General features: G+C 45.1%; 1 protein-coding gene across 1 annotated transcript in view; it reads left to right on the top strand.

The window, feature by feature from the left end:
* Positions 1-22195, top strand: part of LOC142803193 (uncharacterized) — a 162019-nt gene that overhangs the window by 54782 nt on the left and 85042 nt on the right. The window contains exon 3 of the mRNA XM_075888286.1: positions 11337-11475. Coding sequence (XP_075744401.1) covers positions 11337-11475 — 139 coding nt within the window. The remainder of the gene's footprint in view (positions 1-11336; positions 11476-22195) is intronic.

Here is a 22195-nt window from a genome sequence, read left to right as displayed (position 1 = left end):
TACTTTATAACAGCTGACATCCGAAGTACAAGTGGCACGTCTTCTTCGCCGGCTGCCCAAACCAATGCATATTAAATAAAAAATCGGAGTGCACCTACTGCCTAAGAACACAACTCTTTCAGCGACACTGTCAGCGAAAATGCCACAGATTTCGGCGTAATGTCTAAGGCGTACAGCTTCTACGAGCTTCACCGGCGTCTTGCAAAATTACCGTCTACGCGCTCCGCCATCTTGCTTAAAAAGACGGACAAAAAGTCCGGAAGCGTGTTTATATCACGTGACTACCTTTCCCCTATACATCTCTTGGGATATGTTACGGAAACACGCTTCCGGGACTGGTTTGGTCCCCTCTTCGGGGGTGACCCTCAAGTAATGCCCTCGGGCCTTTAAGGATGAAATGACTGTTGAAATAACTGGAATGATGAAATGACTAGAAATGAAATGACTGTTGGCCGGCTCCTAACTAGCGTCTTTTGTTAGTGGTGTGCCCGCCTCCAATTTCTTTTTCCCGCCGTTCTTGCTGCTCCTGTCTTTTTACATGTGAAGCAGCCTTTCGAATAGCCTGCGTAACGCTGTCCCTCCGTCCAAACTGCTTCCCTCGCCACAGGTGTTGAAGTGGTGCCAAGTACCTTACGCCCTCTTAGCAGTGCTCGGTGACGTCTCTCTCCGTCGCCTACCAAGCGCTTGCCGCGTGTCGGCTCTCCCTCGCTTCACTCTCTCCACCACTCAACACGTTCGAGTCCAATCTTCACGTGGGCATCATCTCACCCGCACTACCTCTCTCCATCTGTTGACAAGAATAAGCCGCAAGTCGGCGGCTGCGCGCTCTGCTCGCGTCTCGAGAATCTCGCGGCGCCGACAATCTGAACAGTGCGCCGCTGCTTGCCGCGTGATTCTGACGACGGGCGGGGCGCCGTCGCAGCATGCTTTCCGTTAATGTGCGCGTACCTTTTCCGGCTGTTACCAGCGTTGCGAGGTTTAACGAAGCCGATCGCATTCGCGAATGGTGACGTGAACACCGACAAGGCGCGAGCCAGGGAAGTCGAACGCAAGCGTCGCCAATTAAATACCAGCGAAACCGACGAGGTGTGAGTTAAGAACACCAATCGCGTTCGAAAATACAGATGGCGCGCGGATAACACCGACGAGACGCGAGTCAAGGAAGCCAAGTGCAAGCGTCTTCGATGCATCCCGCCTCCCGTGTCTGAGCGTTTCAAACGAACATTTACTCGCGTAAACGCTACACCAAGTTTCGCATAAACTATTCTTCCAGCACTCGCATCGACACCCGCTTCAACCAGGTCAAAGCCGTGCGCACTGCTTCTGCTTCACATATCATCAGAGTTTCCTTCGGGAAGATGGTCCATATTTATTTTTTTGCGCGGGTTTCGACGACCGCGCTCGTATACAATCAGCAAGTCCCATTTGAGCGTTTTGGTTTGTCGGCATTGATTGAATATGTAGGTGTAAAAAAGCCATGCGGTAAGTGCAGAAATCGGACACGGGGGCACATTGCCCTTAGCATCCTCAACATTCTTGCCTTCACTCACATACTCAGGTTGCCCACGTTTATTCATTTTCTTTGTACTCCCCCTGCAATGCGTTGCAGGATATCTCGAGCTTCGAGAGTTTCTGTTCTGGTCACCGCACAGTGTTGCCTACTTTATCTTGACTCTACAGGCTCGTACGACACTGTCTTTACCGGGAACTTCTACCACACGGCCAAACGCCCAGATGCACCTTGAAACACATGACTGCTCTACAAGAACGCCGTCTTCCACTTCTATGTTCTTGCTTGTAGGCGTTGCATACAGATGACAAGCGTGCAGCTCCAGCAGGTATTCCATTCTACATCGTATCCACAGGCGGTAAAGCAGCTTTTGACGATTCTTCAACTTTAAGCAAGGTCACTCGTTGTTGTTAGGGTGCATATAGCTTTATATTCGGAACAAGGTGGCCCTGAAGAAGCAATGAAGAAACGTCCAACGAGAAAGTGTGCGGGCCATATTGGGACTGTTCTGTGTGTAGAATAACGGTTGTCACTTGGCACGTTGGCATTACGTGTTTGCCAGAAGTAGGAAATTATTTTCGTTCTGAACGCCAGGTCGGTATTCTATGATACAGCCATCTAAAATCCTTCCACCAGGCACTGTTCTCACGGAAGGTTTGTACAGATATCCCGCGAGTTAATAAGTTGACAGGATTGGGCTCACCTGGGCAGTATCACGATACATCTAGTGCAGTGGTGTCTACCAACTCTGTCACTATATTCCCGACAAATTAGCCGAACACACCCTGCTTGTCACGCATCCAACTCAGCACTAATCTAGAGTCATTACAGATGACACAATGAGTAAACATCCCACCACACGACACCTGTGTATACTTCATCAACCTTGTTCCTATGACTGCGACAATGAGCTCTAGTTTTGGCATCGTAATTGCTTTTAACAGCGTTACTCACCAGCAGGTCGCGGAATCGAATCCCGGCGGTGGCAGCTGCATTTTCTATGGAAGTGAAAACGCTGTAAGTCCGTGTGCTCAGATTTGGGTGCTTGGTAAAGAACCCCAGGTGGTCGAAATTTCCGGAGCCTTCCACTACGGCGTCTCTCGTAATCTTGTGGTAGTTTTGGGACGTTAAACCCCAAATATCAATCAATCAACCGCACTACTCGTGGTTTTGGTGCTACTAGTGACGTCGACACGTTGCCAAGGACGTCGACTGTTCGCAAAAAAGCTCACACCCCGTTTTTATCATTCCGTGCGTTATGGGCGTGTACGTATCATTGGCGAGGCTGGGATGCTGACGGGTGAGAGACTGCTGAGTGATTTATTGTGCTTACTCATAAAGCCATACTAACACTTGAAAGGGAAAGGCAAGGGCTCGTGTCGAGTAGACACGATGACGTCAGTTGCACTATCACATCACGATACACCGCAGGCTTTCAAGCTGGCATCAGAACATGAACTTACACATCCTCCAAGAACATTTTTACCTTGAAATGAAGCGAGGAGCACTCCTCTGCTGTATAGTTTTTCTCTTTCAAGACGGCGATTGTCATCAGGGACACGCACCACCACCAGAAGATGACGTCCCTATTCACCCTCTTAAAACTAACATGCCAATGATGACAAGATGCCTTGGCCGAAGATAGGTCCTCCTATCCAATCGTCGGCCAGCCTGTCTGAGGCACCTCTACTGTTCAACCTTTAGAACAGCAATTCTTCAAACGACAACATTGCTGTCACCGTGAACTGTGAGAATATTCTAACAGGATGGGAAAGTGTAGAAGCAGTTCTCAGTAGAGTACTTATCGTGTCACCTTTGGTTTGAGTTACGTACGAAAGCAAAGAACCTGGCGAGACTTCCCAAGTGAGCATTCGTTCTGTCCAACTGCTAGCCTAAAACCGAGTTTTTTTGTCGTCCCTCAATTTACTCTTTGTTTGGATCAAGCACTGCTTGCAGCCACTTATCATTTGTTTTCCATTTACGCACGTATCTATCATGCTTGCACCTCTCATGATTGTTTTCTATCATTCATAGAAGTCTACACTTTCTTTGAAAGTGTCTGCCTAATTAGTAGATCTTCACTATTAAAGGCATTTCAGGACTACGGCTCATGCTTTGTCATCCGGTACTATGTTGAGGAATATTGAATGGTCACTATGAGAAGAAAAAGACTTGAGCTTGACACAAAGGGTACCCTTGTCGTAGGCCAGTGCACAATGCCATGATCTGGGCTGAAAACGACCTTGTCAAACCACATAAAACTTGTTTCACTTCTCAAAGTTGGTCCATAAACTATGCACAACTACCCATAAAATGGCGAAGTCGTTGATTTTTTTTTCATGCTAAAGCGTAAATGAAACGCGCACCTCAAAACAGGGGGGAGTGTCGTTGTCGTCTGCGCTCCCTGACAGGCTGATGACTACTTTGTCAAAACAATCACTTCAGTACTATTGCGGACAAATAACAGATTGTGCTGTACATATAACTTTTTAGTCTGACGCGCAATTTTTGAAAGATTACATAACGATTGGTACTTTATGAATACCCTTCGTAGAAATGTTGGTTATACAAATTTTGACGAAGTGAACACTCATTGCCCAGTTTTCCATTGCTGCCGTGACTTCCAGCATAGCTTAGTTGTCTAGTCTACTCGTGTTCCATATGTCCCTATTGTGTGCGCATGTGCAGTGTATTGTGAGCGCTGTCCACTGGTTAATCATTTTTTTTCGCTAGTGAGTGCTAAAAACCCACAGGTATACTCTTTCTCACGTGTCAGCTGATCAAGAGTGGGTGAGCAATTATGTTTCAATTCTCTAAACTTGCCATCCTTGACAACTTTGACAAGAATGTCAACTTACTGAAATGTGTGACCCTGGCTAATGCTTTCATTATTCGTCAGCTGTCATTCAATTGAAAAGTGTGTCAAAGCATTGTTTTTACTTCTTATGAAACGTAAATTAAGTTTCCTCTTTAATGGGACCTCGTAAATGATGTTTCCCTGGATACACGTGCTTAGCACAGTTGAAGATTAATCTGGTTGATCGGAATTTGTAGCGAAACATCTGATGGGTCGAGCAGGAATTCAGAAATATTAAGCACAATAACGAGTAAAATCCAGCATACAAGCATGGTTTCATTTGAAATGTGAAGCATTTCTTAGCGAACATTGTGAGTTGGGCCATATCTCTCTCTATCTATCTATCTATCTATCTATCTATCTATCTATCTATCTATCTATCTATCTATCTATCTATCTATCTATCTATCTATCTATCTATCTATCTATCTATCTATCTATCTATCTATCTATCTATCTGGACGCCTACGACCTTTAGCTCTCCTGGCCGTTTGGTGACTGTACGACAACCGTCAGCGAATAGCCATAACATAAAAAAACATGACATATATGACATGAATGTCATGATTCATATGTCAGGGTTTTGCTGCTTCTGTGATGGTTTCGTTCACATGACATATCATAAAACTGGTATGGTATGACATGACTGCGTGATGAGCATAAGTGACAGGCCCTCAAGTGGAAATCATGACATGCGTGTTATGTTAAAGCATGACTACATGCCACGCTTATTATGCGTTCGCAGTCATTTTGTTAGCTTCATACACCAAACTTCGTAATACGTAACGCGAATGAATTATGAATGTATATGACTGGTGCAAACATGGTAATCATGACATGCCTGTCAGAACGTGACTACATGCCAGACTCGTGATGCGCTCTAGGTCGTTTTGTTGGCTTCACATACACCAAGTTTAGTATTACATGATGTGAACGGATGCTTAAGGCATATTACTCATGCAAACAAGATAATTTCGACATGCGTGTCATGTAAGAAAATGACTACATGCCACGCTAATTATGCGCTCGTTGTCGTTTCGCTTTCTTCATATTGTGGTGAGTAAGGGGTTTTACTCGATGGGCCCAGGTCATCGGAGGCACTCAAGACAACCTGATAACACAAAGACGTTCTTTATATTGGACGAGGACAAGAACACACACGAAGAAATCTCACAAAGAACATCACGACGATAGGAGGTGAAAGAAAGTCTACTAACAAGTTCCTGTCCACGCGAGACGTAAGTCTACATCTTAACACTCAACGCACTTAACACCCACGCCACCAAGTTTTAAAGACGACACTCACGCGCACCGTCGTTGCGGGGACCTTAGCTCCGGGCAACGTGGCGTTGAGTCTGTCGCGGTAGCGTCCACAGTGGGAACACACCTTCTCGTGTAGCTCGCTGGCTCGAGCTTACGTCGATGTCTCGCACCCTGACATCTTGCTGGCGTCCAGGTCACGCTCGACGGGGCGAGCGCCCGGGACACGGGGTCGAAAGCCCCGACAACCATCGAAGCCGGCCATGCACGCTCGCTGCCCCAGTCTTCTTTCTTCTCTTCTTCCTTTTTTTTCAATTCCGCTCTCAGGGTTTTGCCCCTACGGCTCAGTCGTTGAAGTCACCACATTTGTCCCCCCTGTTTCAGAAAGTTGCACGCACTTTGGCTGCTGCTGTTAAACTAGTCCATAGAGCGTGCAACTTGACAATGGCGAAGGATGTAGAGGTGGTGTCAGATAGACACTTTGTTTGGTGACATTCATACGGTTCATAGTCTGTTGCCGGGTCGAAGTTCAGACGCACAAGTTCGAGACGTAGTTGCACCAATTCTGTAGGCTGGGAATGTCCAAATGTTTCACTGGCACTTAGGGAGCACTTCAATACACACTCAATGATTTACCGGCATAGACGCGCATTATTTGCAGCATTGGTACCGATGTCACATTGAATATGTTCTCTACGTTTCACCAAGGAACATGTCTTGCGCAGATTTGAAGTGAGTCTATCTCAAAAGTGGAGAGCGATTCAGCTATTTTGTTGTCATATGACATGTCACGATACCTAAAAGGCGAAAGTGGGCATCACAAAAGTATACATACAATGGGAGCACAGGTCAGTTCCGTATCAGTGCACCAGCTTTATCGGCCGATTCTTTTTTTTCCAAGTGCTCGCGCAGAACCAGCGTTCTTCATTTCGGCTCGCTTCTGGGTAATGCGGAGCCTTGTAGATGCTGCTAAAATCCAACGACCAGTACTCAACCATGCAATCTGTACCTGAGTATCCGGCTGGGTGGTACCCACAGCACAGCAAGCTTCCTATGGATGAATGCCCTTCTGTTCTGAAGTGGTACCAATAGCCATATATCGGGCTCGTAGCGTTCGTAACGGCTCTAGTGCTTTGGGCGTTCAGTTCTTTTTTATGCCCTTGCAGCTCCATTTCAGGAATGTCATCAGGAACTTCCTTTAACTTGAGCTTCTGAACGATCATTTCAGCCGGCAAAGTAGTTTTCTGACTCGGGCCTAGCATACCCTCTGCTGGCGTGCTTTCGCAAAGGACCCAAGATTCCTGCACGTGAACAGTACCATGGTTACTGGCTGCACTTTCCTTTACATCAATCCTGCTACCGCGACCACTTGACGGTTCTGAAGTCATGGACTGAGATCTGTTTGCAACAGTGTTAGTTTCACTAACAGGTCCTAACAGAGGAAGGCAAAGACTAACTTGCTCTCTATTACTGCGAACTGTGTTGTCACCACATGTCCGCTTCGCAACTGTAGTTACAAACAGTGCATCTGGAGCAACAACGTCAAGTTCTTTATTATTCACGTTTTCGCGTGTCAGTGAACCAGCGGGATATGTCTCGTATTGGTGAGGTTTTACCCTATCCACCTCATTAGCCTCATTACGTGCTCCTTCTCGTCTTGCAATCTTTCGTATGTCTGAGATAGCCGTGCGTATTTCCCACAGTAGCTTCTCTCCTTCCTGTCTTACACGCTCATAGTCATTATCATCTTTGCATATATACTGCAGTTCGAAATCAATCCTCTCGCGTTCCTCTTCGAGGTCTTCTAGCAACATTCTCTCTAATCGGAGCAAGACCAACCGACCTCCTCTCCAATACACAGTAGGCTTTGCAAGTTAACAGGCATCTTGAGCGTGACGGATTTTATGCGGGAAGTTGGTAAGTGCCGATCCTGGCTGGCTCGCCAGTTGTGGTGAGTAAGGGGCTTTACTCAATGGGCCCAGGTCATCGGACGCACTCAAGGCAACCTGATAACATGAAGACGTTCTTTATATTAAACGAGGACAAGAACACACACGAAGAAATCTCACAACATCACGACGATACGAGGTGATAGAAAGTCTACTAACAAGTTCCTGTCCACGCGAGACGTAAGTCTACATCTTAACACTCAACGCACTTGACAACCACGTCACCAAGTTTTCAAGACGACACTCACGCGCACCGTCGTTGCGGTGACCGTAGCTCCGGGCAACGTGGCGTTGAGTCCGTCGCGGTAGCGTCCACGGTGGAAACACACCTTCTCGTGTAGCTCGCTGGCTCGAGATTACGTCGATGTCCCGCACCTTGACATGTTGCTTGCGTCCTGGTCACGCTCGACGGGGCGAGCGCCCAGAACACGGGGTCGAAAGCCCCGACAACCATCGAAGCCGGCCACGCATGCTCGCTGCCCCAGTCTTCTTTCTTCTCTTCTTCTTTTTTGTTTCAATTCCACGCTCAGGGTATTGCCCCTACGGCTCGATCGTCGAAGTCACCACAATATATACTGAATTCGGTATTACGCAACTTTATTGAATGACGAAGGTAAACTACTGGTGCAAACATGCTAATCATAAAATGCGTGTCATGCAAGAACATGACTACATGCCTTGTTCATGCCTTGTTCACTCACGGCCGTTTCACTGGCTAACCGGTCAGCTGGCGCTATGACTTATACACACATACAGTCGTTTCAAAAATATGGTTTTGAATTCACAAGCACCCTGTCATTTTATAAACGTTTCTTGAAATCGCGAACCAGTGAAAGTATTTCAGCGCGTATATAATTATTGCCAAGTGGACCACAATGCATTAAACAGACGCAGTCGTCGTAGTTATACATAACGAGTTTACAGAGAATTTTCTGACTGCCCACGTGCGAACCATGCTCTCTGTGCGTCACACGATCTGTATCGACCATGAAATCACGTTTTCAACGGGAATGAATAAAGAAGGCAGTGCGTCTGCTTTGAGGGGATGCCTCTTCATATCAATACAGAACTGCTGCATAAGAACGGAATTGCGTTCTTAGTCTTCCAGCTCAGAGTGGCGACCGCCTACGCGTAAATTCCACCGCTCATCCTTTGCGGGCAGTCCGATGCACTGCAGCCACTCGGTGCGCCTGCTGCCTTCTCCAGACACATGGTGTCGTATCTTCACTTGTCGTCAATCGCTGGACTTGCTGCCCACAACGCAGCAAGGACGATTCATGGTGTCACAACAACCGCGCGATGCCCACTGGTGGCACAGCTCACGTCAACATAGAGCGTGTGAAATCCAAGAAGACGACGTCCACCGTGTGCCGGTAGTCCCAAAGTTTTACACTGCCATCGTGCTCTCTTTATTTGCGACAAACATCAACTGTAAGGTATTTTTTCAAAATACGAACGACATCTGTTCCTGTTTAGTAGAAAAGAAATGTCTGCGTTACGCATTCCACAGCCAATCGTATCACCTAGAAACGATGACGTCAATGGAGCAGAGCGGGTCGCGTGGTATATGAGTGGTTTAAAACGCGTGTGACCGAGTCTCAGCAATCTGCAATGATCTGGAGTGATTGGCAGTTTTAAAGCATTGTAATAAATTACTCTGTTTACACCGAGAGCCCAAATCGGTCTCTGAATTACTCTTGGTACTTGGTCTGCCAGTCCATTGTGTTTGTAAAAAATCGTCAAACCTGTTTTAGGGCCCCTTTAACATGTGAGCAGGGCTCTGCTACTGTCGCGATTTTTCCTGTGTGACGTGCAATAAATCAGACGGCAGAGAGAACGTGCAGAAATGTGGAAGGAGAGGCATCAAAAGGAAGAAAGTAAAAAGACAAAATATAGAAAAACTGAGGAAGAAATAAAGAGATGAATAGGAACAAATAAAAAAAAGAAAACACTGCCTATAATATAGAAAAACTGGGAGCAAAATAAAGAGATGAAGAGGAACAAATAAGAGAAAAAGAGAAACACTGCGTATAAGATGACGCTACATAAGTCGCCTGATATATCCCCGCCAAAAACGCGTAACGCTAGCCAGGTGGCTTAAAATCACGCTCCGCTAAACACTGGCATGCGGCCGACAAAATTACAAACACTATGGTCACGTGCCTGGTCTCCGCCACACTGACTTGATATATGTTTCCGCCAATGTTATGTCATTGTTCTCAGCAGTGATGTTGTGGCTACAGGGGTGGTCACCTTGTTTAACCTCCAACCGACAAAATTTTTCGCGCACCCGCTCCCCTGTCTTTCGAAAGACAAATTATCCTTGAAAACAAAGATGTCCACCCATCACTGTCGTCGGGTATTTCTTCGCTCTGTTTATGTGTTCTTTCCCGGCTTGAATATGTAGCTCGCAAAGACATCATTCAAGAAACTAAGTGGTGCTACTACATAACTTCACATTTCCGTTTAGATTGGTATTTTACAGTAGATATGTCTGAATACGGAAAAACATGTCACGGTGTTTGCGAACGCTTTGTCGCTCTGAGGCTTTGGGCGGGAATTCCGGCAGCGGGCGTTTGTAAGTTCACCTGCCGATTACAATAACACTGGGTTGATTGTCATATTTGTACCCACCGGTACAAATCTTACCAGAGGAGATCTCTATCTCCCCTCATCATATGGTCATCGAGCATCTACAGAATAGTGTACGAGGAAGTAGCCGCTGGGGCAACCCAAGTGGTACAGGACCTTCCGCGTAATGCTAAGCGTGTGGGTTCAAACTTGCAACGTTGTTTCAATTCAGGTGAATATCATAAAGTTAAAAAAAGTACAAATATTGTCCCCTACGCTTTGCTTGGATTATGTTTCTATCCGTTTTAAAAACACAAAAAAGGAGCACCTCAAACAGTTTTTCTGCTTTGCAGTTTCCACTGATTCCAAGTTCAAGTAAATTGAACTTTTTCACCAGTCGCGTTGTTCGCAAAGTCCACTCTAAAAATTAAAACTGCCAGCTGGCCTAGCGGGGACGAATTTATCTTTTTGCCAGTTTGTGCGAGACAAACAATGGCCAAGCAAATAGGGTAAGTAAATGAGCGCAATCTAATGACTGCTATTTTTTAAATACATCTTCTCAACATGATCTCGTTGGTTTATACTTTTTGGTTCGTTCTTGTTTGTCTCGCGCAAAGTGGCTGAAAGATGAACCTTACGAACTATTTGTTTTCATTATTAAAACTCAAACGCAGATGTTTGAAACTCACATGTTCAGATATTCACATGTTTTTTATCATAAGCAGTCTAAGTACAAATTGTTCACGCATGAGAGGTTGATGTACCGGTTGTGTTTTCTCTTTCACCAGTTTTGCTTGCACATTCCAGTGCACGTTTTCCCTTATGTCGTTAGCAAGAAACCCTTCGTGAGAGTTGGGGTTGTCCATGTGTGCTTCCGGTTATCCGTGTATAATAATGACGTGTAGAGCTTCGTATAAAGTATTGATTGTTCACTGTGACGTGACATGCCAATGCTTAACTTGGGGATTTCCTATGTGTAGTTATCTGTCAATATTGATACCGTTGCGATACACCTTCTACTTATTTCTTCAACGTTTTGGTGCAAAATTAACTGACAGAGCAGTTGTGTACATTTTCTCTCAGTCTACAAGTGGTTACTTTTATGACTCCTGTGTTCTAATAGCAAAAGTATGGAATGCTCCGTCTGCCTGGGCACTTTAGGGGCTTTGAACTGTGTTCACTTTTACAGGTGGCGCAAGCAAGAAATTCTCGGAACACAAGGGCGACGTCCTCACCGCTACCGTGGTCTTGGACAGCTCTACAGACCCGCGCATCACCAGTCACGCCGGCACTAAGACGGCTGGTCTAGATCTGCAAGCCCGAAACAGGTATGGTTTCCTTTCCCTTGTTCCCAGAGGTCATGGAGGTGGTGCATCGTTCCGGTACCGCGCGCTTGACAAACATTAAAGGGGCGCACTTGCCGCCGGCTGCTTGCCATCGGAAGGTTGCAGGTTTGCTCCCAGCAGCATCATTCCCTTTATTCTTTCCACAAATACATTTACAACAGTAGAGCTAACCTCTTTTACACTTTTCTTGGCTTTCACTAACGCCGTGTTGAACAGAAACAATGGAGGCCGTCTTCATTATTTCATAGCGAGGGTTTCATTCCAGCCCACTTTCAGGTAGCACGCACAGGCTTTCTAGGTTAGCTATCCACTGGTAACAAGATCGTGTTGAGGATAACGTAGTGTGGTACGAAACACATCGTCCTGTGTCTTCTTTTCTGTTGCACTTTACTCAAGAGAAAAAAAAAGGGACACAGGAAAACGCGCCGATTCATTGTTTGCATTTTAGCGCCACCCAAAGTTCTCATGAATAAACATCTCGCTGAAGTTCTTATTTTACTGCATAAGATAACGTGCTACGTAGCGCCAGCAGGAAACAGTGCTCTAAACTCAACTTTCATGGCCGTTGTCAGCGCCGACTAACCCTTCCACTGTTTGCATACACTTAAATAACCCCCAAAGTAGAAGAACAGTGCCGTAGCTCGATTTTAGGTGGGAGCATCGGGCGCGTAATCCGAACTTTGCTGCAGGTTCTTTCTTAGCAGGCGATTTCGTCCACTATACTTTCTTCACATCGTTATCATAAAAACTACAATACACTTTATACAGTACATCTAATATCCCCTATACTTTCCTTGGCTCCTCTAACTCTATCATTCGGGAACAAGAAATACAGTGCTAGAACTGCTTTAAGCCAGGCGGGACTCATGGCATACGCCAAAGACATGCGCTCGTAGCTTTCCAGGTCAATATTAAAGACAATGATCTTTCTTGGAGACCTTCGACGCAAAAGTTTTGGTCTGTCTGTTCGTACATTTGTCTGTTTGTCCGCCTTTAACGGTACCCTAAAAACCACCAGACGATACTCCAAACGGCCGACCCCATCCGCAGCACCCACCAACGTTGCTCAAGATTCATCGTTCATACTAGTGCGATTTTCAATTAAGAAGCAATTATTGCACACATTTGAGGCACAATAACAACACGTTTGAATTCTATATGTCTCTCTTTATACAAAAAATGGCATACATAAGTAATTCTAAGGACCATAGCGTTTATCACGCTGCGCTGACAATTCAACGCTATGAAACGGCAAGTGTTTCGAACGCTTTGCTACGACGACACGGTCGTGGCACCTACCCGTCGCCTTGCGTTTTACATCTTAACACCCCTGAGACGGGTGCGCACACCGCGCGCTTCGTTTTCCAAGATAACTGCCAGATAGCGCTCAAGTCTTACGTGTGACGTGACTTGATGCGCTCGTTCGCCTCCGCTGCACGCTCGAGGCAACGTGGCACCTCCAGAATACCATTCACCGATTTTCTTCTGCAGAACATCAAATGAACGTTTTGTTCGCTCTCTCCAGACGCAAGATTATTGTCTTTCGACGTCATTTGCAGTGTAACATGCAGATACGGGACTTCTTTTTCGCGGTGTGCATATTGGGTACATCATGCCCTTTAACATATTATTCATGGAGTTCAAATCCCGTCATCCAATCAGCAAGTCGATAAGACGCGATGTCTGTGTAGCAATAAGTCTATCAACAGTTTTTTAACAAGTGTACAGAGGTCTGGAACTTGAGCCAGGTTCGTTTTCTTTTAGGCAAGGTGTTGCATTCCTGGTGACTTCACAGTGATTTGCGATAAAGCACCTATACAACGGTAAAAATGATTTCATATGAGAAGCTCTGCGCCGCGTTATACGTTCAGCAAGTTGAAAAACCGGGGTTGCAACATGTAAAACCTGTGGTCACGCATTTTCAATGTAAAAAGAGGGCTTACTGCTCATTGCTGTTGGCGCTTCAGAACGCGTCGTTTGGCCATGACTCTTGAACGTTGCGCCCCTTGTCACCTATGTCTCTGCACTTGCACTTCATCTACTAGTGCAGGTGGCATCACCTCAGATCTCCAGATTAACGAAGTGAAAACAGTATATACAAAAATGAAAGAGCGAAAAAAACGTCAGGTGGATGCAAAATTTTTCAAAAAGGCAATCAAATAATGATATAGAGACAACCTCAACAACGTTGCATAAAAAAAGCAAAACACGCCATGGAACATGTGAAGGAAGGTAAGAGAATGTTTCGATGTGTGTAGATTGGTCCCGAGACGTGATTATCAGGGCGCGTACGGTGTGAATACGCTGAACGATTAAATATTTATCAGTCTCCAATGTGAGAAGTCTTGAAGACATGCTGCGATAAATCTGCTACCATATATAAATCCTCGTAATACTTCCTCATGTGATATCGAACTACGGCTGCTTTTTTACAAAGCAAATGACGCAAAATAAGTTGGTAATTTCGCATGCGCAAAAAGGCCCGTACGACAGAGCGACAAAGGTTGCCTACAAAGACGGCTAGGGTGGGAATCGCATGAAACATTCAAACTAAATTTGACGCGAACAGTTGTCTCTTGTGTCCATTTCATAGCAACAACGATTGCTTGGGTCTTACGTGGCGAAGCCGCAACATGATTCTGAAGAACCCAACCTCGAACCCTTTATTGTGCGACTTACTAAAGACATGGGTGTCTACGCACTCTCACTCTCATCGAAATGTAGTCGACAATGCACTGCGTCCTCCCCCGTATATATTTTATTGTAAGGACTTCATTTTTCGAGCACTGTCAAAATTCACTTCGCTTTTGATTGAAGTAATATTACGACAGGTTCAAAATGTGACCAAGAACTTTTTCGTCATGCTCGAGATAAAGGCCAGATTGGCTTCTTGTGGGTGGAGGACCATCTGCATATACGCTAAACTTCAAGCTCCTGTCAATATTGGTTGTAGGCTGTTTTATATACATTAAACGCACCAAAAATGCTGTCTTGGAGGCCGCCACATATTAGAGGGAGGACGTATGATTGGATAACAAAATAATTAATAAAATTTACAACAAAACCCGCAATCTGAGAGTTTTACGTGTGAGCATATTCTTGCTAATGTAATAAAATGCCCTACTACAAAATTGCAACGGTCATGTCGGTCACCTAAGCAAACTCTAGCTAGAGTTTTAGGAACTAACAGGGTCTAAAAAACTTTTGGCTGGGCTAGTTGGTACGTAATTAGTATAGAAAAGTGCTGCAACACGGTACAAAGACGTTGACGAGAGAACAGCTAAAAGTGCACCCTACCAACTCATTTATTTTCTGTAAAGCACTCTATGTGTGTAATAGTGGCATAGCGCAGAGGGCTAATTAAAAAAAAACAACTTGCAAAAAAAATATTCCCTCTTGTGCAAGTTGACCAATGCGAACACAGCTGATGCCAAGCAATTCAGTGAAGTGAGCATGAGTCGATTCTCTTGCCACCACGTCACGACTTCGTTTTCACATGTTTTTGAAAGAAATGATGGGATACAGGCACAAAACTTGCAATGAACTGACAGATGCGAGCCCATACCAATTTTTAGGGACAGCGCATACTCCTAAAAGCAAACGTTAATGCGTTGGCCTTTCTGGCCGATGTATACTTTACCACAGCGCAACGGAATCTTGTACACCACACCTCCCCAACAGATGCTCAAGCTTTTACTGAGAGAAACTTTGTGGAGCTTTTATTAGACGCCTACAAACACTGCATAATTTATATAAAGCTGAAATTATTACATAGAGTTGTTTTATAACAAGATCCCCTTTGATGTTATCTAGCCCTCTACGCATGTTCGTATTGTTGCATATACGAGTATGAGTGCTCTTTGCAAAAAAAAAAAACAGTTGGTACAAGTTCGCTTGTTCGGCGTCCTCATCCCGTGTTTCCTTTATTGTAGCAAACAGGGCTTGCTGCTACGGCGTGGCCTGCAATAACCTTGACGAGTGAGACGACAAGCACAGAAAGCGAGAGAAAGATAGAAAGAGAGAAAGAAAGAAAGGAAGAAAGAAAGGAAGAAAAGAAGAAAGAAAGATAGAAGGAAAGAAAGAAAGAAAGGAAGGAAGAAAGAAAGAAAAAAACTGAAAAAGAAGCGGGAAATTGATATTGTGAGAGATAAAAAATGCTTCCCAAAAAAATTCTGTGACGTCCCAGGCACCATATGGTACGGGACTGAAGACAATACTCTTTAGCATCACTACAGTTATTAAAGTGCAGCGAGAGGCTAAGCGATTGGACCCAGGCCTGAAGGATTTGCAAATCTTGGTTCAACGGGTGCGAGAGATGGTGAATGCTCGCGGCTACCTGGAATAAGAAAACTGCCTGCCTTTGTACGCACTGTGTTCTCACACAGTAAACGCTTATTCTATTTGGTTCATTGGCGCGCAGGTCTAGCGTAAGTCGGGAGACGTCCGCAGTGGAGCATCGAAAAGCGGTGGGTGTCAAGCAGCCTAAATCCGGGAAAGCACAAGCTCGTGACCAGTACTACGCTCAGGCTTGCTGGCTTGCTTGTGTACTTTGTCGTCGTACTCTCTTCACTACATTGGCCTCCGAGAAATAGCGAAGCCATCCTGGTGACTTGAAGGGCCACTTTAATACTTTTCACGACCTCATTGTTTTACATGTTGTTCTAGCTGGTTGCGTACGTTGAAAATTTAAAAGATAAATGTCGCAAAACGGCAGTGATAGGGGCACGCAGCTTAAAGTTATTCAGCGTCAAAAAAAAATCTAAATACGATAAAATGAATGCCTACCCTCAACTCGATATTCGCGGGTGCACCTGCGCAAGTTTTCTTTGCTCTATGACGTTGGATGGATGCTCAATGAAATTCACGTGAAGCCCTACCGTACAGGAAGCTCACAGGTCATATCACCCATTATTTCCAACGCATTCAGGATGCCGTTGCGATGGTAACAAGCAATGTTGGTACTTGAAAAGTGAATGGCATGTGCGAAACGAGGCAGCTCGCGAACGCTTTTATATATAGTGCTTTGTGGCTTTACTGATCATTCTTTGTTCGATGGCGTCTGTACACGGTGTTTCAAGAAAGTTGTCCAATATTCTTTAAAAATCGGGAAAAGGCGCTATTCACTCGCTGTGTTCACAATTGGTTCTAATATAGTGGCAGGCATCTTAAGAGGTTTGAAGATGTTATTTGGAACGGTAATTAGAAAATATAAAATACGTAACTTTTTTATTAGTGAAGTTTGGCTGTTAAGTCAAATATGAGCGCTGAAATTTATTTATGCGAAAAACTGATTGCCGCTTTGAGATCTCGAATAAGCGACCTTTAGTAATATTAGTGAGTTAAGTAAATTCTCCCTAAGTCTGCGGTGAAACTACAACTGAATTGCGAAACAGCGCAACTGAAAACAAGGAGCTTATCATTTATCAACCGATCTCGTTGTGTGGGCGTGTGGGCTGCGCTTGCAATGACAGCGTGCATGACGCACATACGTTATCGAACGAAGAACAACTGCACCCCTGTAACCGCTGTTTTGAAGAGCTACGCCATTGTAGTCGTCTGCTTATTGCGCTTATCGGTCCTACGGTTTCGGTTTTACCGCAGAATCTAGGAGGATATCATCAACTCGTAATGATTACTAGAGACTGCTTTTCTGTAATCTCAAAGCGGCTATGGGTTTTTCGCGTGAAGAACTTTCATTCTCCCATTTGACCTAGCAGCCAAACTCCTCATATAAATAGTTAATCATTGTAACTTTCCTAATTAACGTTTCAAATGATCTCTTCAGCCTTTTTAAAATGTCTGACGCTACAAAAAGCAACTATGAAGACAGTGAGCAAATACCGTGTATTGCTGATTTATAAAGAATATTGGTGACATTTCAAGAAACACTGTATATCAACACTGTTACGTGTTTTTTTTTTCTTTAGTTTCTTCGAACAACGGTGCCTGGAGCGTCCCTGGCGCGTTTCCTCCAGCACCATGGCGTTCGGCGCGTTCTTTCCCCCAGCTTGCAGTTTTCAAGCTGAAAATGTCGAAGAGCTATATTCTCCTGCGCGTTCAGTGAAGAACCATGCTAAATAAAAATACCTTGTAGTAATCTATACTTTGATGCAATGCCGCCAATAAGTTTAACGCTACATTTATCCAATCACAGGAATGCCTCCTCCGTAGTCATATCCACTCGCAATAATTCTGGCGAGCGCCAATACAAGTTGATGTGGTCAGCACCGATGTTTTGAATTGTTGAAGGACCCCTTTAAGGCGTTCGCTTATTGTGGGTTGATAATATAGCTGATTAGAGACCTATGAACGATATCTCGACCACGACGGTGAAATTCATCAGGTGTATTCAAAAGCTCAACCTCGTCATTCACGGAAGAAGTTTGAGTGAGAATGTGGTAGGAGCTGTGATACCACATAAAGGAAAGTACAGGAGTACTCGATGGGGACCAAAATGCAAACAAGGACGCCGGTGTCTAAAGCAGCTAGAGGTCAGTCGTCGTCACGCCTAAGCTTCTGGCGGTCTTCGTATTCAGTGATAAATGAATGGCCAACTGTCGATAATATTTTGCGTACCTGACAACGTTGAAAAATTGACTGTACTCGCACGCGCGAGGTGTGTAGGGAAGCATGGTGTCCAGCATGCAGTCTTGAAGTTCGGCAGCTGTCGACAAGTGCGGGAGTTGGGAGGACGAGACAAGCCTTGAAAGCGATGCGATATAAAGTGGCAGTAAGCATCGCTGCGTCGGTGGAACGCAAACGTCTCATTGCGAAAAACAGAAAGAAAATCGACAGCGGCAAGTGAATGAAGTGATGAAGGCGCTTGGATGAGGTCAGTCACAGGTGGTGACAGGCCAGGTGTTTCTGACAAGGATGCTAAAAGACAGCAGCTAAGGGCATCTGCATCGTTGTGTTTCTTACCGGATTTTTAGGTAACGTTGAAGTCATATTCTTGAAGACGAAGTATCCAGGAACCAAGACATTCAAATAAATTTTTTAACGTCGACAACCACCACAAAACGTGGTGGTCAGTGACGGCGGTAAAGTGGCGGCCGTGATGATAAGGTCGAAGCTTCTGGATGGCGCAGACAAAAGCGAGACAGGCCTGCTTAGTGATGGTGTAGTTTTTCTCGGCTGCTGTGAGGGTGCGACTTGCGTATGCGATGACGCGTTCGCCAGAACGCTCTGTTCATTGCAAAAGTACAGCGCCGAGTCTGTGTGCCCTGGCATTAAAATGAAGGAGAGTGGGTGCGGTGTTATCGAAATGACGAAGCCCTGGCTCAGACGTGAGAGCACATTTTATGGTGTCAAAAGTCATTTGGCACTAGTCCGATCATACGTATAACGTCGCCGACGAAGCTAGTAGGGGAAGTGGTGCAGCAACTGTGGCAAAGTCTCGTATGAAAAAAGCCCCGCCGCGGTGGTCTAGTAGCTAAGGTACTCGGCTGCTGACCCGCAGGTCACGGGATCGAATCCTGGCTGCGGTGGCTGCATTTCCGATGGAGACGGAAATGTTGTAGGCCCGTGTGCTCAGATTTGGATGTGCGTTAAAGAACCCAAGGCGGTCAAAATTTCCGGAGCCCTCCACTATATGGCGCCTCTCATAACCATAGCGTGGTTTTGGACGTTAAACCACACAAATAAATCAATCGTATGAAGAAAGCCTCAGATTGTGTTCTAGTAACAGAGCGACAACTCTAGGAAGAGAGAAAAAGTACCGGAAAGAGTGCTGACTGTAAACTGAATTTTAATAAAGGCGCTACGACCGCTTTTATACCAAGTACAATAACAGTGTTCATGCGCGACAGCACATGTGTGACCGTGACAAAATAATCTTAACTGAGAAAACAATACTCTCTCCCGTAAAAGGTAAGTGAAGGTGTACTGATGCATTGATCCTTGGCTTCCTGGTGAAAAATGCTTCTAAAATTTCTTTCATTTTTTGTTCCTGCTCTTTTTCCGAAAACCGTGTTTTGCGAAACATATGACTGCACTTACATTCTTTACAGTGTGTGGCCATAGCCATTCTTAACATTTAAACCATGCTGTCTTGCTCGATTATTGAAGCTATGCCCAGTTTGTCCTATGTTTACTTTTCCACATGTCAACGGTATCTCACAAACAACATTATATTAACATTCAGTACGAGAGAAAAACAACTTTATTGATGGCATATCAAGGTCGGTAAACTTAGTTTGCCGGTGGTTCAAAGTGTGGTGGCCAAAAGCTTACCACGACCGTTTCGGCCCATTTAACCACTTCTGCCTGTAGGTGGTAGTCAGCTGATGAGAGGAGCGACTCCCACGCCTCGAGAGAGGAAGCTGGCAGTATTGGTCTTGGTGGGGGGTTACCCTCGCATTTCCAAAGAATGTGACTTCGGGTAGCTTTTACGCAGTTGCAATGTTGGCAGTTTGGTGTAATCTCTTCTGGATAAATTTCAGACAGCCGATGAGGGTTGGGCAAGGAATCAGTTTAGATTTGCCTCCAGATCGTGGCCTGTTCTCTTGACATATCTGCCTGCGGGGCCGCGTATGTCTTGCGGTTCTCTCGGTAATACGCTGTAATTTCGTTATTTGTGGTGATCCCTTCCTGCGAGAAGTCCAGGGTGGAGGGGTCCACGTCCCGATTCATTAAACCTCGGGCTACGCAGTGGGCCACCTCAATCCCTTGATTCCCCGCGTATAAGTTATATGTTATAAGCATAACTTATAACTTATATAATAAGTATACAAATAAGTAGAAGTATAAGTATATAATAAGTATATAAATAAGTATAAGCTATAAGTATAGGTATATAAGTTGTATATAAGTTGTATTTATTGTCCCGTGTCTTATTTTTGATAATGTTGGCCGCTTTCAGCCCAACACAGCCCATCGTAAAATTCATGAGCGCTCTTTTCGAATCACTCAGGATGTAATTGGTAGCCGGAATTGAGGTGACCCGCGCGATGGTGGATTCTTCTGCTTCTAATGCTGAGGCCGTTTTTATGGTGGCTGCAGTAATAAGTTCCCCACTGCCGGTCACCGCACATATGAAGTAAAGGTCTCTCGCTTGTCGAGCGGCGTCAACATACAGAACGTTTGGGCAATCCTGAAATTGTTTTGCGAGGTTTTCTGCTCTTGCCTTTCGTCTCTCGTCATGTATTCCTGCCAGCATATTTTTGGGCAGGGGTTCAATTATAATGTCGGCACGAGTTGCCACTGGAAGAAAAACCTTGTTGTTGAGCATGCAACTAGTGCGTCGTCTGAGATGGTTGAGTATGCGCAAGCCTGCTTCGGTTCGCGAGAGCCTTTTTTTGGGGGGGGCCACAAAATGCCCTTCTATTAGTTCCTCCACTGTGGTGTGGATACCAAGGCGCAGTAGTTTTTCTATGCTTGAGAATCTGGGAAGTCCTGGGGCACGTTTATATGTTTGTCTAATTATGAAATTTAGTTTCTCTAGATCATTCTTTCTGAATTGGTAGTAGGGGAACGAGTAGGTGACTCGACTGATTACAAAAGCGTGGATTATCTTGCATAGGTCGGATTCCTTCATTCCCTGATTTTTCGTTGCCACTCTCCTTAAAAGCCTAGTCGTTTGCTGAACGGATGCATGTAACTTGTTGATAGCTTCTGTGTTGTGAGTATTATGCTGTATGAGCATTCCTAAAACCCTGATGGAGCTAACAGTCGGAACAACGTACCCATTTACTGTGATATTGATTGCGGAGCACGCTCCACTGTAGGGGTCATCCTTTTTGTTTTTGGTTCTGATTACTGAGAGCTCGGATTTGTTGGGAGAACAACTAAGGCCCACTTTCTTTGCGTACTCCTGTACAGTGTCGGCGGCTGTTTGCAAGGCGTCATAGATTTGCCCATCTGAGCCTGTGCAGGTCCGTATGGTGATATCATCAGCATAAAGCGAGTGCCTAATGTTTGGGATCTGATCCAAGAGAACGGGCAGACCACGCATCGTAATGTTAAAGAGGAATGGTGATAACACGGCTCCTTGTGGAGTGCCCTGTGTTCCAAGGGTGATTTTGTGGCTTTTTAGGTCGCCAATGGTTAGTTCAGCCGTGCGTTCATGCAGAAACGTTCTGATATAATTGTAAGTGTGACTGCCAACGTTCATCTGGGCGAAGTAGTCAAGTACAGCAGCATGGGACACATTATCAAATGCGTTAAAATATCCAGGCCCAGGATGGTCTTGGTAGCCGCTGTGTGTCTATGATATAATATATCATTGTGAAGTTGCAGCATTATATTCTGTGTGGATAATTGCTGGCGGAATCCCACCATCGTGGGGGGTAGCAGGTCCCTCGATTCTGCATAAGCTGTTGGTCATCGTAGAATTGCATGTTCTATTACTTTCCCTAAACATGATGTAAGGGAAATAGGCGAAGATTTTCCAGACTCAATGTCTTGCCCGGCTTGGGAATAAATATTACTCGAACATGTTTCCGACTTGGCGGTAGTGTGCCAGACGCCAAATGTTTGTTCATAAGGTCAGTAATTGCCGCAATAGACTTATCGTGCTGGTTACGCAATATTTTGTTTGAAATTTGATCATCTCCTGGGGAAGCCGTTGTACGAATACTATTCAAAACAGCACGTATTTCCGCGTCGGTTATATCTCAATCTAGCTCATGGTTAGCATTTCCGGATTATTCAGTCGTTTGTGACGAGTCTACCTGTGTGTTTAAATACCTGTTTTTCAGTTCTT

This window comes from Rhipicephalus microplus, chromosome 3 (genome assembly GCF_043290135.1).
Source record: "Rhipicephalus microplus isolate Deutch F79 chromosome 3, USDA_Rmic, whole genome shotgun sequence".
In the NCBI taxonomy this organism is placed as follows: Eukaryota; Metazoa; Arthropoda; class Arachnida; order Ixodida; family Ixodidae; genus Rhipicephalus; species Rhipicephalus microplus.
Note: the sequence above shows the minus strand (reverse complement) of the source record. Positions and strands in the feature narration are given on the sequence as shown.